The sequence below is a fragment of the Neopelma chrysocephalum genome, unplaced genomic scaffold (assembly GCF_003984885.1).
Source record: "Neopelma chrysocephalum unplaced genomic scaffold, ASM398488v2 Primary Assembly neopelma1_24, whole genome shotgun sequence".
NCBI classification, from domain to species: domain Eukaryota; kingdom Metazoa; phylum Chordata; class Aves; order Passeriformes; family Pipridae; genus Neopelma; species Neopelma chrysocephalum.
Genome location: NW_020897693.1, coordinates 17,376,837 through 17,392,822, shown reverse-complemented (window position 1 = coordinate 17,392,822; position 15,986 = coordinate 17,376,837). Strand labels below are relative to the sequence as shown.

The window sequence follows — 15,986 nt, the reverse complement described above, 5'->3', positions numbered from 1 at the left end:
GTTGGTCACCCAGGCAGGACCTCCCCAGAGCTGTGGGGAGGCAGGCTGTCCCCCCTGCAGAGGAACAGGAAGCCTTTCCATAGAGTCCCCACACTACTTCGTTCTTTTATTTTATATCTTGGGCCAGTTACAGCTCCCTGGCTAATTATACCACCTTCTTGTATCTCACCTCTAGATTGCGTCTCAGCATTGCCTTTATTCCTCTGTCTCCCCATCCTCAATATACCTTCCACCCAGGTGTCTGGGTGGCTGGTACTTGAGCATACTAAAGGCCAAATGCTGCTCTGTATCATCTCACATCTGGCCTGCTTGCATCTCTCTTCCTGTCTGTACAGTTAAACCCAAAGGGGACCCATACTGTCCCTCCTGGTATCTCTAGATGGTGTCACATCAGCTCTGGTTTGTGATGCTTCCTTACAACTTGAGACTGAATTTGTCTCTTGTGACTTGAGCCTTTCACTAGCAGAGACCCACCTTGCCAGCTCTTCCCTGAAGCCAGGACTGGGCTGGCAAGGGAATACTGAGGCATGTTACTGAAGGTGCCCCAGGGTTTCTGGAAGGCAATACAGCAAGTGGAATGTATCGGGTCATTTTGGGACAGGAAGAGCAGAGGGCTTCTGCCAGTGCATGAAAAGGGGATTTGTGGTTTTCAGCAGCTGAGATCTGCAGGTCAGTGGCAGGCTTCCTGGCTGCCCTTTTCGGTGAATATCTGGACACTAACACTGGCTCTTACCTTGGCAGACAGCCTTCTCTGACTTCCTCACTGGGAGTTCCAAGGACTTGGCAAAGCATGTCAGGCTGGTTGTGAGTATGCTGGGGTGCTCTGGTGCAGTGAAGGGGTGAGCTGTGGAGATGTGAGGAGAGGTCCCTTGGCACACTGAGTATCTCAGTGTTGGGGAGTGGATATGTTCCTGGGACATCAGCTTCCTCTGACTTGGAGGACAGTCACTGTAGGGAGCAGAGGAGGGAGGCCATTTCTTCCAAAGTGGGTAGGATGGACCAGGCTCCCCCTTAAAGCAGCCTGAACACCTCTGTATTGTCTCCAGTGTGATGGGACAGACCTGACCTCCAAGATTCAGGACCTGAAGCCCCAGTGCCTGGTCTTCCTGAATATCCCAAGGTGAGCAGTCCCAGGACCTGTCTTCATATGCTGGCCTTCTCACCCATGTGCTGCAGATCCCTGCCTGGGTTTGGGGTGCCTGTCTGTGCATCTCTTACCATCTTTTCACAGGTACTGTGCAGGCACCATGCCCTGGGGCAACCCTGGAGAGCACCACGACTTCGAGCCTCAGCGCCATGATGATGGTTGCATTGAAGTTATTGGCTTCACCATGACATCCCTGGTAAGTCAGTGCTTTTGCCAGTTGTAGCTAACAACTAAGGAAGTGACTGGTCCCATTGACCAGGTGTCAGCCAGCTCCACAGATCCTCTCTGGAGAAGCTGTGGTGCTGGCCTGTGTGACAGCGTCTGCTCTCTGACATTTAGGTGAGGTGCTGTCATGCCCTGGCCTCTGTGGGTCCCTTCTCTCTGAAATCAGGCCTGAGACCCTCAGAACTTGGTTCACTTAAAACATCTAGCTCCTAGTGGGTGCTCCCCTCATCCACCCCTCAGTCCATGCTCTGCTCTCACAATGGACCCTTTCACAGGCTGCCTTGCAGGTCGGTGGCCATGGGGAGCGGCTCTGTCAGTGCCGGCAGGTGGTTCTCACCACATCCAAGGCCATCCCCATGCAGGTGGATGGAGAACCTTGCAAGCTGGCAGCTTCCTGCATCCACATCTCCCTGCGCAACCAAGCAAACATGGTGCAGAAGACCAAGCGGCGCAACTCCATGCCTCTGCTCAATGAGTAGGTTCCTCAGATCGATCTGCCAGCTTCTCTCCAGGGAAGAAGGGTTGGAGGGGGAAGGGATGGACTGGTCCATGGCTCATGGAGGTGTTTCAATCCTCTTTTTTGTAGAGGGTCTGGGAAGGGATCAAGTCACAGAAATATGGCCAGACCGTGGTGGTGGAGAAGCTGCTGATGCCAAGCTCCCCACCCAGTCTGTAGAACACTGTGCTCTTGCTTGTTTTGGAGGAATGAGGGAGATAAGGAGAGAGTGGTCTGTCACCTCCTGATCTCTTCCGTCTCCTTCTCCCCTGCACACAGCCAGCAGCCAGTGCCCGAGCGGCTGCGGATCCGGGTGAGCCGAATCAGCATGCGTGACTATGAGGCACTGAACTATGACAAGGAAAAGCTCAAGGAAGCCTGTGAGTGACCAGCTGAGTGACCAAGGGGCGGGAGCTTCAGTACCCGAATCTGGCAAAGCCTGTAGTTAAATTGCACGAGGTGCTGGGGATGGGGCACGGGCTGCTCCCTGAGTTGTGTCTGTGCCCTGTCATGCAGCTGTGCCACTGGGGATCATCGTGGTTCCAGGAGACAGTGACCTGGAGTTGTGCCGGACACAAATCGAGAAGCTGCAGGAGGTGAGTCTCTGTGTGGGAAGTGGTTGTGGCTGGATGCCAAGAATGGAGGGGTTCAGGGAAAGGATTTTTAAACTTTCTTGACTTTCATGCACCCACACACACACACTCTTGCTTCAGGTCGTGGTTTGCCTTCACCATGTGGTGGAGGCAGGATCCCAAGCTGGATGGCTTGTAGCTCCCTGCTGTTTGGCAGCTTCTTTCTCGACATTGCTCTTCTGACTGTGTTCTCCAAGCCCAGTGTCAGTGACACAGAAAATTTATGGAGTAGTGGAAAGACACCCATCCTGTGGGGGCCTATCACCCTTCAATCCTCTGCAGGTTCTGTGCTTCCTGGCACAGCTCTGCCCTCTCCAGGTGCCTGGATTAGGTTTCTAACCCCTCCAACTCTTTTCATTTGAAAGTGCTAACTTTTGTGGTCTTGCCAATGCACTAGCACATGTCCATGACCTGTACACAGACTGTGTAACTCTTGCTCCTGGTGAGCAATGCCTTCTGAGTCCATAGTGTGGCTTCTGATGCTGCACTGCTCAATCTGATTCTCACCCAGAAGATTGAAGGGACATTGCTCAGTCCCCAGTTAGCTGGCTCTTGTGCCTGAGGGAATCCTGTCCAGCGTGTACGTAGTGTCCTGCAGGGCTGAGTTGTGGAGCTGCTTGCCTGGGCTGGCACGCTGTCATCTGCCTCTTTTTCTGCCTGCTCTGCATGTCTGTCCCCTGCCCACCATGTGCACAGGCACTGGTGAAGACACACAGGCAGGCACATGGCTCCTGGGCTCAGAGGGTAACACTTTCCTATAGTGTCAATGTGGTAGACTGATGCCTCTGCAACCTCCTGCATCTCTAAAACTGTGCACTGAGGGTGGTGTTCCTTGGTCACCTCACGGTTTACCTCTTCTCTCTCCTTGGACATCCACTGTGCTCTGACCTTAAAGCCAGGCAGGGACCAGGCACCTTGGCCAGGCAGTGTGTAAAGCCAGAATGTCAGCACATTAAGCAATTCCAATGGGATGAGAGAGGGGCTGGGGGGCCAGCCAGACACAGGCTGTAACAGCACACCTTGCCTTTCTGCAGGATTTCCCTACACAGCCCTCTGCTTTAGAGCGCCTGCTCTTTCAGGTGTGTATGGCCTCACTCTGTCCACTGGGCCCATCTGTTATGTCCACTGTGCCAGTCTCATGGGCTCGTCTTGTGACACCTCTCCACAGCGGGCTGGTGCACGTTGGCTCCATTCTGTCCCGTTCTGCTCCCCGTCGCTCTGTGCTGTGCCTGTGTTCAAGTTCTCCTTTACATCCAAGCACCTGTGGTCCTCTGTGTCTGCAGGAACCTCCCAAAGCAGGAGGGATGCTGTGAAGAGAAATGGGGAGGCCAAAAGATACAACTTCGTCCTCTCTTTTTTTATGCAGGAGGGAGATGGAGCCAAGCCGAAGACACTGTCATTCCAGAAGCTTTCACCCAAGTGGTGCTTCCTGGACTGTGAGTATCATCCTTCCCTGGGAGTGTTGACTGTGTCTGATGATGCATTAGCAAGGTCCTTTGGTCTGCCATCTCAGTGGAAGTAGAGGAGGGAGATCCATGTGGCAGCAAAGATGCAAAGGTTATTGGTGGGTTAGAAATCACAGAGGCACCTGAGAATTAGGGCATAGGAATTAGGGTGGTGGAAAAGGTGGTGGAATCAGTAGCCCAACTGAAGTGCATCTCCACTAGTGCATGCAGCATGGGCAGAAAACAGGAGGATCTGAAAAGACATGGTGCAGCAGGAAACTGCCATAGTTGCCATCATGGAGACATGGTGGGACAAGTCACGCAACCAGGCTGCAATGGATGGCTATAAACTCTTCAGAAGAGACAGGCAAGAAAGGAGGCAGTGGGGTAGCCCTGCATCTTAGGGAGTGTTTCAGTTGTCTAGGGCTTAGTGATGGTGACAGTAGGGTTAAGTATTTATGGGTAAAAATCAGGGGAAGGACCAACAGGGCAGATATCCTGGTGGGAATCTGTTATAGACTCCAGCCAGGATAAAGAGACAGATGAAGTATTCTGTAAGCATCTGGGAGAAGTCTCACCATCACCAGCCCTTGTTCTTGTGGGAGACTTCAACTTACCATATGATTGCTGGAAATACAACACAGCAGAGATGAAGCAGTCTAGGAAGTTTTTGGAGTGTGTGGAAGGTAGCTTCCTGACATACCTTCCCAACTAGGGAAGGTGGCCTGCTGAACTTGCTGTTTGTGAACAGGAAAGGGCTGGTGGGTGATGTGACAGTTGGAAGCCACCTTGGGCATCATGATCACAAAACGATAGTTTTTGATTTGTGGCGACTTAAGGAGGGGTGCCAACAGAACTGCCATCTTGAACTTCTGCAGGGCAGATTTTGGCCTGTTTAGGAGACGGCTGATGGAGTCTCTTGGGAGTCAGTCCTAAAGGGGCAAAGGAGTCAAGGAAGGCTGAACATGCTTTGAGAAGGAAATTCTAGAGGCTCAGTAGAAGTACATCCCCATGTACCAAAAGATGAGCTGGCAGGGAAGAAGACCAAGCTGGCTGAAGACAGAGCTTTGGTTGGAACTCAGGAGAAGGGAAAGGGGGCAGACAACTCTGGAGGATTACAAGGATGTCATGAGCTTATGCAGGGAGAAAATTAGAAAGACCAAAGCCCAATGAGAACTTAATCCGGCTACTGCCATGAAAGACAACAAAAAATGTTTTTACAAATACATACACAACAAAAGGAGGGCTAAGGAGAATCTCCATCCTTTTTTGGATGAAGGGGGAGACATAGTTATAAAGGATGAGGAAAAGGCTCAGGTACTTAATGCCTGCTTTGCGTCAGTCTTTAATAGTAAGACCAGTTGTTCTCAGGATACACAGCCCCCTGAGCTGGAACACAGACACAGGGACTAGAATGAAATCCCTATAACCCAAGGGGAAGTGGTTAGTGACCTGCTACACCATTTAGACACACACAAGTCTGTGGGACTGGGTGGGTCCACCCAGGGGTACTGAGGGAGCTGGCAGAAGTGCTTACTGAGCCACTTTCAATCAATTACCAGGAGTCCTGGCTAACGAGGTCCCAGTTGACTGAAAGTTAGCAAATATGATGCCCATCTATAAGAAGGGCCAGAAGCAGGATCTGGGGAGCTACAGGCCTGTCAGCCCAACAGGCCTTTTTCATGCCATGAAAAGTCATGGAGCAGATCATCCTGAGTGTCATCATGCAACACAGGGGATCAGGCCCAACCAGCATGGGTTTACAAAAGGCAGGCCCTCCTTGACTAACCTGATCTCTTCCTTTGTCAAGTTGACCTGCTTAGTGGAAGAAGGAAAGGTTGTGGATGTTGTCTACTTAGACTTCAGTAAAGCCTTTGACACCGTTTCCCACAGCATTCTCCTGAGGAAACTGGCTGCTCGTGGCTTGGACAGCTGCACTGTTCACTGGGTAGAAAACTGGCCAGATGGCCAGGCCCAGAGAGTGGGGGTGGATGGAGTTAAACACAGCTGGTGGCCAGTCCCTGGGCTCAGTATTGGGGTCAGTCCTGTTTATTAGCTTTATCAATTATTTGAACAAGGGGATCAAGTGCCCCCTCAGTCAGTTTGCAGACAACACCAAGTTGGGCAGGAGTGTTGATCTGGGGGATAGGAAGGCTCTGCAGAGAGATCTAGACAGGCTGGATTGATGGATCGAGGCCAGCAATATGAGGTTCTACAAGGCAAAGTGCCAGGTCCTGCATTTGGGTCACAACAACTTCAGGGATTGCTACAGGCTGGGGGAAGAGTGGCTGGAAAAGTGCCCAGCCAAAAGGATCTGGGGGTGCTGTTTCAACAGTTGGCTGAATATGGGCCAGCATTGTGTCCAGGTGGCCAAGAAGGCCAATGGCATCCTGTCTTGTGTCAGAAATAGTGTGGCCAGCAGGACTTGGGCAGTGATTGTCTTCCTGTACTTAGCACTGTGAGGGCACACCTTGAATCCTGTGTTCAGTTTTGGGTCCTTTGCTACAAGAAGAACATTGAGGTGCTGGAACATGTCCAGAGAGGGGCAATGGAGCTTGTGAAGGTTCTGGAGCACAAGCCATAGGAGGAATGGCTGAGGGAACTAGGGTTGTTTAGCCTGGAAAAAAGGAGGCTAAGGCTTATCTCTCTCTTCAACTGCCTGAAAGGAGGTTGTAGCCAGTTGGGGTTCAGCCTGTTCTCCCAAGTAACAAGTGACAGGGTAAAAGGAAATGGCCTCAAGTTGTGCCAGGGGAGGTTTAGATTGGATATTAGGAGGAATTTTTTCACTGAAAGGGTGGTCAAGCATTGGAACAGTCTGCCCAGGAAAGTAGATGAGTCACCATCCCTAAAGGTATTTAAAAGATGTGTAAATGTGGCACTTAGGGACATGGTTTAGTGGTGGACTTGGCAGTGTTGGTTTAACAGTGGGACTCAATGATCTTAAGGGTCTTTTCCAACCTAAACAATTTGATGATTCTGTGAATCTGGGGGATGAGAGGACAGATACTCAGTGACAAGCCACAGGGAGCCATGTGATGCTTGGAACCTATGGATGTTGGGGTCGAGCACAGCAGTGCTTTGCCCCAAGCCATGTCTCTGGCTGCTGACCAGGAGTGAACAAGGGATGTCTGCTGGTCTCCTACCCCCGGACCTGAAGGCAGCTTGGCAGCCTGTGTTCTGCTAGGGCTGCTCTCCTGTGTCATGCAGGCAGGGGGCCCCCCTGCTCTGCATGCTGGGAGCCAGGCTCACCATCAGCATCCCAGTGCTTTAGGGGATCAGGCTCCCTGCTGAGCTCCAGCTGCTTCTTCCTCCCTGCCAGAAAGTAGCTTTCTCCTCTCCCTTTGCCTTCACTGACCAAGAGGCTCCCTCTGTACCTGGAAGCTGGCTGAGAGAAATGCCCATTGGTGGCACTTCATGTCCCTGACTTCCCAGCAGCAGGGCGTAGAGCACAGCAGAGCACAGCCATGGGTTGAAAGGTGGGCCTGGTAAGCCTCGTACTAGGCAGAGAGGATGCAATTTCTCCCTTTGAGGTTCCAGCCCTGCATGTGGGGTTGCTGGTGCTGCTGCTCCCACGTGTGACTACCGGGACTGCTGTACCAGGGCCACTTCCTCTTCTCCTGCTAGTCTCCCAGCAGTAGGTTCTGAGCTTTGGATGATATGTCAGAGGCCAGAGCCTCATTCAACGCAGCACAGGCTCATTCGAGTGGCTAAATTATAGGCCTTGAACAGTAGCTCCCTGGCTGTAAATCTCCAGCGAGGACAGGATAAACGGGGCTCTTTCATTTCTCTCATCTGCTCTGGTGCATCCTGACTGTTTGCAGAAAGACTTCCTTGGGGCCCCAAGGGTCCCATGGCAGCAACCTCTCCTGGACTGACACTAGCAGCCTGGCAGGACATAGGGGAAATGCTTGACACCCTGCATGGGAACCCAGTTGTCTTGGCACTGTGCTCTTACCTGTCCTGCTCTCCCTTGGTGATGTCCTTGGTGAGTCCAACCCCGCCTTGCTCCCCCAGCAGTGGTGGCTGCATGCGTCTGGCTCTAGCATAGCCACTTGCTCTCTAGGACCTCCTCTCCCCCTGTGGTGATCTCTTCTCTAAGGAAGAGGGCTCCACTCAGATAGGCTGGAGGCTGGTTTGAAGCTCTCCTGCCGTCCTAGGAGACGGGGTCTTGGATCTACAGCTGGTGGTTGTGCCTGCAGTCACATGCTCTGCATGGCCTCATGGAAGTCTGTGGGACCTTACTCAGTCAAATCAGCAGGAGGCTGAGCTCCCCCTTCTCCCAGCCCCCCGTAGTGCCCCCACTTCTGAGCACTGTGCGACAAGGTGCACCATGTTAATCAGAGCAGTTCCTCACCTGGTGTAAGTGAATGCTGAGATGTGCACTGCACAGCCCTGAGCTTCATCTGCTTAGGATAATGGTGGAGCTCGCAAAAGCCACCAGAAAGGCCATGGTACCAGCTAGATGTGTTCTTGCCTTTCCTGTGGCTCCCTGCCAGGAGTCATTGAGGGGGGCATAGCAAGCAAAGGCATGTTTCACAGGGGCATGATGGTCACAGAGGCCCAAGGAGCTGCCTCTTGGGGAAAGAAAGCAGCAGAGTCACAAAGGGAAGTTGTTAGCTCCTGGTCAGGGAGTGCTGTTTGCTTTGCTGTGCCCTCTGTGCAAGCCATGAAGTGGCTGGATAGCTCACTGTCACTCAGTGGTGGAAAGTGGCTGTCTCCCTTGTCTCACACCAAGAATCACCCTGTCTCGTTCTGTCCCTGTCTTACAGCAACCACAGCCAATCGGTTCTACAGGATAGACCGTGCACAGGTGAGTGCAGCCTCGTCCTCCACCATCATCCCCCTGGCGTCTGCTGGAAAGGTGCTTGGGTGTCCCACCTTCATGCAGACCAACAGGCAGGCATAGACTTGGGGTCACGCAGGTCTTGCACTGCTGCCCTGCCCTGTGGCATCCCCCAAGGGATGGCATGACATGCCTGGTTCAGGACCAGCCCTAACACCTCCAGGTTCCTGGAGAAAAGGGAGAAAGTGTGGCTGGTAGCACAGAGCCTTGGCTTGGAAGCTGCCCACAGGGCCCTGGATTGGAGTGGGTAAGGAATAGCAAACATAGCAAGACTGGTCAGGGAACTCACTGACTGGGGTCATCTTCACCAATATTAGATGCTTTCCCCAGTGATCTGGAGAAGAGGATATGGAGATGGGGTTTACAGCGTTGATAAGTTGGCAAGGCGATAGGAAGCCTGAAAAGGACAAGGAGATGTGAAGGTTCCCAGGCACAGGACTCTTCAAGCCACCGCTTTGCTGAGCAAGTGGGTGGGCTGCAAGGCATGGGATGTGAGGGAATGGAGCTATGCAGAATGCGGTCTTGCTTCTGAGGAGGCCTGACTTGTGTCTTTCAGGAGCACCTCAACTACGTGACAGAGATCTCTCAGGATGAGCTCTATGTGTTGGACCCAGAGCTAGTGATCACCCAGACTGTGAGCACCTCTCCTGCCATGCCCGACCTCGTGGACTCATCTGCCACACCCCCTGGGCACCACTTTGCATTCCCCTCCTCTTCCTCCTCTCCACCCTCTTCTCCTGCCCCCAGGTGAGTCTGGAATGGGTTACCTCAGGAAGGATGGGCAGTGATGAGAGAAGCAGGGTTGGCTTCACAACATTGATCCCTGGGCCAGATTACAGAGGGGCTCCTGGGAAATGAGCAGGAATTCAGTGCTGAATTAAACCAAAGGGTGAGATGCCATCCTGTCTTCCTTGTTCTTCTGCCAGTGCTGCTATAAGCAGTGGAACATCACCAGGTGGCTGAGGCATGGGGTAAAGCTCCAGCACCTGGCCCATGGGGCAAAAGACATGGGTGTCTTTCAGTCCAGCTAAGGCCAGCCTCAGGTATGGAAGAGCAATGGAGCTAGGAGCAGCAGTAGAAATGGGAGTGGGGATGGGGAAGAACCCAGATCAGGGAAGAAGTAGATGGCATGGCCAAAGAGCAGTCTCTTGGTCTGCTTCTCCTCCTACCTGCTGAAGGAGTGCCACAGGCAGGTTTCTCCACACCCATGTTGTGTACTTCTGGGTTATCTGCTGCCAAGACTGGCAGAGTTAGTTACACCTTTCCTTCTTCCCTTCCAGCACTGAGCCTGAGCGCTGCCTCCCACACAGAGGTGAGTTGTGTCCCAGCTCCTGTCACACCCTCTCAGGTCGTGCTTTTTTGTTTTCCTGCCATGTTTTTTTTGGCCTGTTCTTTCCCTGGTGAGCAGGTAGGAGCCCTGCTGCCCTGTGCTAGTGGGAGCAGGGAGCCCTGTGGGCAGGTGACCCCAGAGGTGGGCAGGAGACACCTGACAGTGATTAGTGGAGCAGCCCAGCCAGGCACCTTCCTGGCTCCACTGTGCAGGAAATGGTGTGGCAAGGGGTGTATCTCCCACCTGCAGAGCTGAGCACTCTAGGCTGGGTTGGGAGGCTGTCTCCACGGGGCAACTGGGGAGGTGGGAACACTAGGACAGGGGCCTCACCAAGCTGAGCAAATGGAAGGAGTTTCCCAAAGCTTGATCAGAGCCTGGAAGTGTGAGTGAGTCATTGGTGAGGAGTATCTTGGCCGCTGGCTGATGCCCGGGAGATCTGCTCCCCACTTCCATCACAAGTTATCCTGCCCATGGGCAGAGACTACTCCCCCTGCACACACACCTCACAGGGGCTGCAGTCTCGCTGCACCCCCAGTTATGTGATCTCTCCTTCTTTCCCCTGACTTGTCCCTTACATTCCTGAAGGTGGAGGAGCCATGTCTGACCAAGGGATTAGCACCTGGAGAATCTTGTGCTGTACCCTCAGCAGACTGCTCCACACCTCTGGTGCCTAACCCTTGTCTCCAGCATTAGGTAAATGGTGTTACAGCTTGACTTTTCTGACACTGACACATCTCCCTTCTTTGCAGATGATCTTCTAATAGAAGCTGCCAAGGGTGGCAACTTCAGCAAGGTAGGTGCTCCCACAGCCTGCTGTGATGAGCAGCCAGGGCTGGCTCTGGGCAGTCTCCCTGCAGCCGTCTCAGCTGGCATGCCTCTCAGGCTAAGGGAAGCCCTACCAGCCATGCGAACCCCAGTTGCCCTGAAGCAGCTCCTGTCAAGGGCCTTCCTTCAGGAGTGGTGACTGGAAAACAGGCAGGCTTCTGGCAAGAAGCTGTGTTCTGTTCCTGGGGGACGCATAGGGAAGGGACTTGGCAGCACTGCTGAGCTGGACAAAGCTCCCCACCAGCCTCAAATATCCATACAACCTGTCAGGCACTTTAGGGACACAGTGCCAGGGCTTGGGTCTTGGAGCTGGGAAAGGCAACTCATCCTGAGCAATCTGGGCATCTTGTAGTTCCAAGAGCTGCATCGAGCTGGAAGAGACCTGATGGTGCGAGACTCCTCAGGCCAGACTGTCCTCCACCATGCCGTCAAATCAGGGAGCAAGGACATCGTCAGATACATCATCGAGAACGGTGAGCTGGGGACAAGAGTGCCACCTTTAGCAAACGAGCCTGGCAGCCAAAAAAGCCCAACCCTCTGCTCAGAGGGAGTCCTCCTGGTCTTAGATCCCTTCCCTCCGAGTTTGCTACATCACCCTTCTGGCATCTGTTTGCCAGTACTGGGGTGTCCCCACGGTTGTTGCTGCATCCTGGCAGGACCCAGCATGTCTCTGAGAAACATTTCTCAGTGTCCTGCTTCTGCCATCGGGGCAGCTGACCTGTTGTTTTTGGCAGCTCCCAATTTTTTCAGCTCCCACTGAAATACAGGCTGCTTTATTTAGATATTTCTCTATAATGAGTCCACAACCAACACTTCTTCCCTGGGATCAGCTGGGCTCGGATGCTGTTGCTGACTTGAGTGCTTTGGAGTTGGGACTTTGTCAGGCAGCATGAAAATAGCAGCCTCTATGGAACAATGCAGAATGTGACTAGGGAGTAGGTAGGTCTGTCTGTGCCCTGCAGCGGGTCTCACTCACCCTGCACTCTTTCTTTCCGCAGCCCCTTCAGAAATCCTTGATGCTACAGAGGAGGAGAAGTAAGTTGCTGACCGACTTGCGTTACCTGTTGGCCAGACCCTCTGCGAGGTGACCAGTCATTTGGGCATTTCAGCTGCCCGTGCTCTAATTACCAGCCACGATTCCCAGTCCGTTTTGGACTGACTGCCCCTGTGTATCACCCCCTCTTCTGCAAGGGCTTCCTGGACAAGCACACAACCCATCATCAGCTTCTGCTGCCGCTGAATTGCTGTCTCTCGCTGCCACCCGCATGTGCTGCTTGTCCCCATTTGGGGGGACATCTCACATCTCCCGCTTTCTCCTCCCCAGCGGTGAAACCAGCTTGCACCAGGCTGCAGCCTTACGCCAGCGCACTATCTGCCACTACATCGTGGAGGCCGGGGCTTCGCTCATGAAGACAGACCTGCAGGTGACAGTGGAGGGGGTGGCATTGGGGCTTTCTGGGGTAACCAGAGGGCTGGCAGGAGCAGGGCCAGCAGGAGAGCAGAGCAAGGGTGCTTTGGGTGGGTGTTTGCCAGCCAGAGAGGAGCTGACATGGAGCACACATGCTTGCCCAGCAGGGTCCAGCTACAGAGGGGTTAAATCCCTCTCCTCGCTGCACTTCTCTCCCTGTTGTTTTATTAAATTAGAAGCAAGGGGCTGGAATGTCTCATCCCTGTCTCCCCCTTCCCACCCTCCGGGGTCAGAGCAAGGACATTCTCTCTGCAGGCTCCTTCCCAGCTGCAGGACTCCCCCCACTCTCCCCCACAGGCAGTCATGATGGGAGAGCTGGGAGCTCCTCTCAGCGGGTGAAGCTGGCCCATGGGGAGCAGGAGCAGGCAGTGGCAGCACTTTCCCTTACATGCTGTGTTAATTGAGCTGTGCCTTGGCATCAGAGAATTGTGCCAGCCCTGGCAGAGATGCCGCAGAATGGGGGGCTTGAGGCCATATTTTGGTACAGGAGGTTCCTAGGGCTGGCATGCAGCAGAGGGAATGTGGTCAGATCTGTCTGATGGAGACTTGTAGTGATGGGCTGTAAGAGAAGAGATGTAGAACAAGCCAAGAAGGTCCAGTCTGGACAGGTCTGGGGCACAGGTTCAGAGCCCAGCTGAGGGGTGCAAACTTGTTGGAGCTGGTGGAGCGTGGGGTTCAAATTTAGACAATCCCAGTTTGCCAGTTGCCAGGGAGATGCTGTACAGATAATCTCTGGCTCCCCATCGCTATTCCTTGGTCCTGTCTAAGGCTTAGGCTTTGCACCCAGAGTGGGGCTAGGCTGGATGGAGACTTGGCTGGCAGAGACATGAGGAGACAGCAGATCTGGGGCCACAGCCCCTCTCTGTCCCCAGCCCCCTCATTTGCCTGAAGGAGGGGAACAGCCCCCAGCCTGCCAGCACAAAAGGGAGCCTCACTCAGGCATGCTGCCTGCCTGTGCATGTCAGGGTTTGTAGCTGTCTGGAGACCCCTCTGCGCCGCTGCACTGACCTCACATGGGCTCTGGGTCACAGCCTGCCTGCACAGGCAGGACCCACCTCATTAGAAACCCCGGCGTGAGACCTGTAGCACAGGTTCAGAGTGGGCTGATCCCACTCCCTGCAGTGGTGAGGGAGGCTGAGCCTTATCAGTTGGCATGCCTGAGTCCAGCCGGGCAGAGAGGCCCTGGCAGCTCTGGTTTCAGGCTGCAGGCAGCATTGCAGAGGGGCTTCTGCAGGGGGACAGGAAAGCAGCTCAATTCCTCCTCTGTTAAATGAGCGATTAAAATCGCATTCAGGGGCTGTGGGGAGGAGGTCCCTGAGGAGAGCCAGCACCGAAGCACAGAGTGGTCTCCGTCCCCCTGATGGTGTGGCTGCTGGGGGATGTGTGCAGGACCATGGGGTGTGCCCAGTCTTGGGGCGCACATGCGAAAGAGGGGATTTCTTGGTGCATGACACCTCTGCAGCCACGGGTGGGCTTCTGTGGGCATTCCTATCCAGGCCCAGTGGAGGTTCCACATGTCTGATCATTGTTCCTGATGGAGAAATGTGGCTGTGGGCTGCTCTGGAGGACCAAGCACCCTGCTGCAGCTGCCCGTGGTCTGCTGGGCACCAGGGGATGAGTGGGGCAGGCCGGGTGTCCCTTTCAGCCTTGGTTTTCAATGGCAGTGGCAGAGTGCCAGGTTTCTGTGGCTTTTCTCAGTGGTGAGGCAGAGCCTGGGCACTTGGTGAGGAGGAGCAAGGGGAGGGAGTGGAGATGGAGCTGGGAGCTGTTAACAGATTTGCTTTTTATGGAGTGCGGGAGTTCATTAGTGGACACAGTCCAGATGGCTGCAATAAGCTGGTGAAATGTGATCCTCCTCCGGGAGCAGGAGCGAGCAGGAGCGCTAGCCAGGCTGAGAGAGGGAAGGGGGGTTGGTATTCCTGGGCATTCCCCAGACATACCCCTCATTCCTCACCCTTTCCCTCCTGCCTCCCCAGTGTAGGGAAAGAGCAGGTCCTGGGGAACAGCCTTTGTCTCCTCTTGGGTGGCTGGTGATGGCCAGGGTCAGTCTCTGTCCTAGCCATGCCTGGAGCTGATGGCCCTTCAGGGGACAGTTTCCAGTCCTGCAGCAGTCAGGCTCCTCAGGACCACACTCTCATCCCATGGTGAGCACATGGGCATTTGGCTACCACCTGCCTTGGGGCTTGGCTGCAGGCTCTGCTGGACCCAGTTGCATGGGGGAATGGGGGCACCTTTGGGTGCCAAGGCAGTATTTAGGCAGTGTTTAGCACTGAATTCTTGCCTCCCCTATGCAGGGAGACACCCCAAAGCACCGTGCTGAGAAAGCCAATGACCCTGACTTAGCTGCCTACCTCGAGAACCGACAGCACTACCAGATGATCCAGCGGGAGGACCAGGAGACAGCTGTGTAGTGCTTGGCGTGCCTTAGCCCAAGCCAGCTTGGGCAGGACAAGAGGACAATGCCAACTGGCAGAGCTATGAATCTGGCCCAACTCTCCCTAGATGTCAGCCTGGTCCTTGGAGATGGATACAGCAGAGTTCTGCCCCAGGCTGGGCTGGGACTCTGTTTATGAGGACAGTGGGTATTTCGGACTTGAAGCCTGATTCTTTGTGTGTCCACTCCTTCACCTCTCATTCACCACATTCCCTGCCCTAGATGGGCTCTATCCCCTGGCCATATTGAGGCAAGCCAGGCTGAATCCCCCAGTCACTCTTGTGCTCGGGAGTAATGCCAGTGCCCCCTCTGCAGGCTCCTGCCTATGATCCTTGTGGGATATCATTCCTCAGACCCTCTCTCTGCTGGCAGTGCCCCTCTTTTAGGTGCTTGGCTAGGTTCATGTCCTGTTCCTCCTCTCCTGTCTGGCACAGCTGCAGGAGGCACAGGTTCTGCAGGCAGACAGCAGAGGCCATGAGCCTCAGATTTTGCTGCAAGGGAAGCAGCACAACTTACTGCCCCTGCCTCTTCCTTGCTCCTGGGTCTGCCCCAGCTCTCTGTGTTGCCCTACCCAGAGCCTTCTGCAGCAGGAGGGAAGTCACACCCAGCCTTTCCTCAGAGCATCTGGGACTGGTGCAGCTGGAAGCAGGGCAGCTGGTGCCCTCCTGATTGCCTTTAGTGCTCAGCCAGTCAGCAGTCTGGCTCAGGGTATGGATGGCACAGAGGAAGGCTACCAAGCCGTCACACCATCCTTCCCTCCACAGAGCTGGGTGGGACAGCTTGCACACCCAGTGTCTGCTGGGCATCTCTTTGTGAGCCTACTGCAGCATGTAGCCATGGTGGAGAGCTGCACTTGACCCTGAGTAGTGCTTGTGGTGAAGCCTGTTATATTTCCCAAATGCTGACTTGGATTCAGCTGCCCTCCCTGGTTCAGTTTCCCCTTCAATGCTAGTCTGTGCATGGGGCTGGAGGGGCAATGCTGGGGTCAGTGCTGCTCTCAGGGATTCCCCCCCATGCCCCTCAACCTGGCAACATGCATCTTCTGAGTCTAACTCCTGCCATTCCCTATACTGGGCACAGGACTTTGCAGGGAAAACTTTGGAGCTCACCCAGCCAAGGCACAAAGTCCCTGGGCAGGCCA

General features: G+C 54.2%; 1 protein-coding gene across 3 annotated transcripts in view; it reads left to right on the top strand.

The window, feature by feature from the left end:
- DGKZ (diacylglycerol kinase zeta) overlaps window positions 1–15,371 on the top strand; it is a 56,154-nt gene extending 40,783 nt beyond the window's left edge. For 2 of the 3 annotated variants that reach the window (XM_027705827.1, XM_027705835.1), the window contains 15 exons: window positions 742–804; window positions 1,047–1,120; window positions 1,232–1,343; window positions 1,648–1,847; window positions 2,148–2,248; window positions 2,385–2,464; window positions 3,867–3,936; window positions 8,715–8,755; window positions 9,345–9,535; window positions 10,069–10,100; window positions 10,868–10,911; window positions 11,296–11,416; window positions 11,942–11,978; window positions 12,268–12,367; window positions 14,706–15,371. In XM_027705827.1, coding sequence (XP_027561628.1) covers window positions 742–804; window positions 1,047–1,120; window positions 1,232–1,343; window positions 1,648–1,847; window positions 2,148–2,248; window positions 2,385–2,464; window positions 3,867–3,936; window positions 8,715–8,755; window positions 9,345–9,535; window positions 10,069–10,100; window positions 10,868–10,911; window positions 11,296–11,416; window positions 11,942–11,978; window positions 12,268–12,367; window positions 14,706–14,822 — 1,383 coding nt within the window. In that variant the 3' untranslated portion in view covers window positions 14,823–15,371. Of the gene's footprint in view, window positions 1–741; window positions 805–1,046; window positions 1,121–1,231; window positions 1,344–1,647; window positions 1,848–2,147; window positions 2,249–2,384; window positions 2,465–3,534; window positions 3,580–3,866; window positions 3,937–8,714; window positions 8,756–9,344; window positions 9,536–10,068; window positions 10,101–10,867; window positions 10,912–11,295; window positions 11,417–11,941; window positions 11,979–12,267; window positions 12,368–14,705 lie in introns of all 3 variants that reach the window. The other variant, XM_027705818.1, reaches the window with a different exon arrangement.
- The last annotated feature ends 615 nt before the right edge of the window (window positions 15,372–15,986 follow it).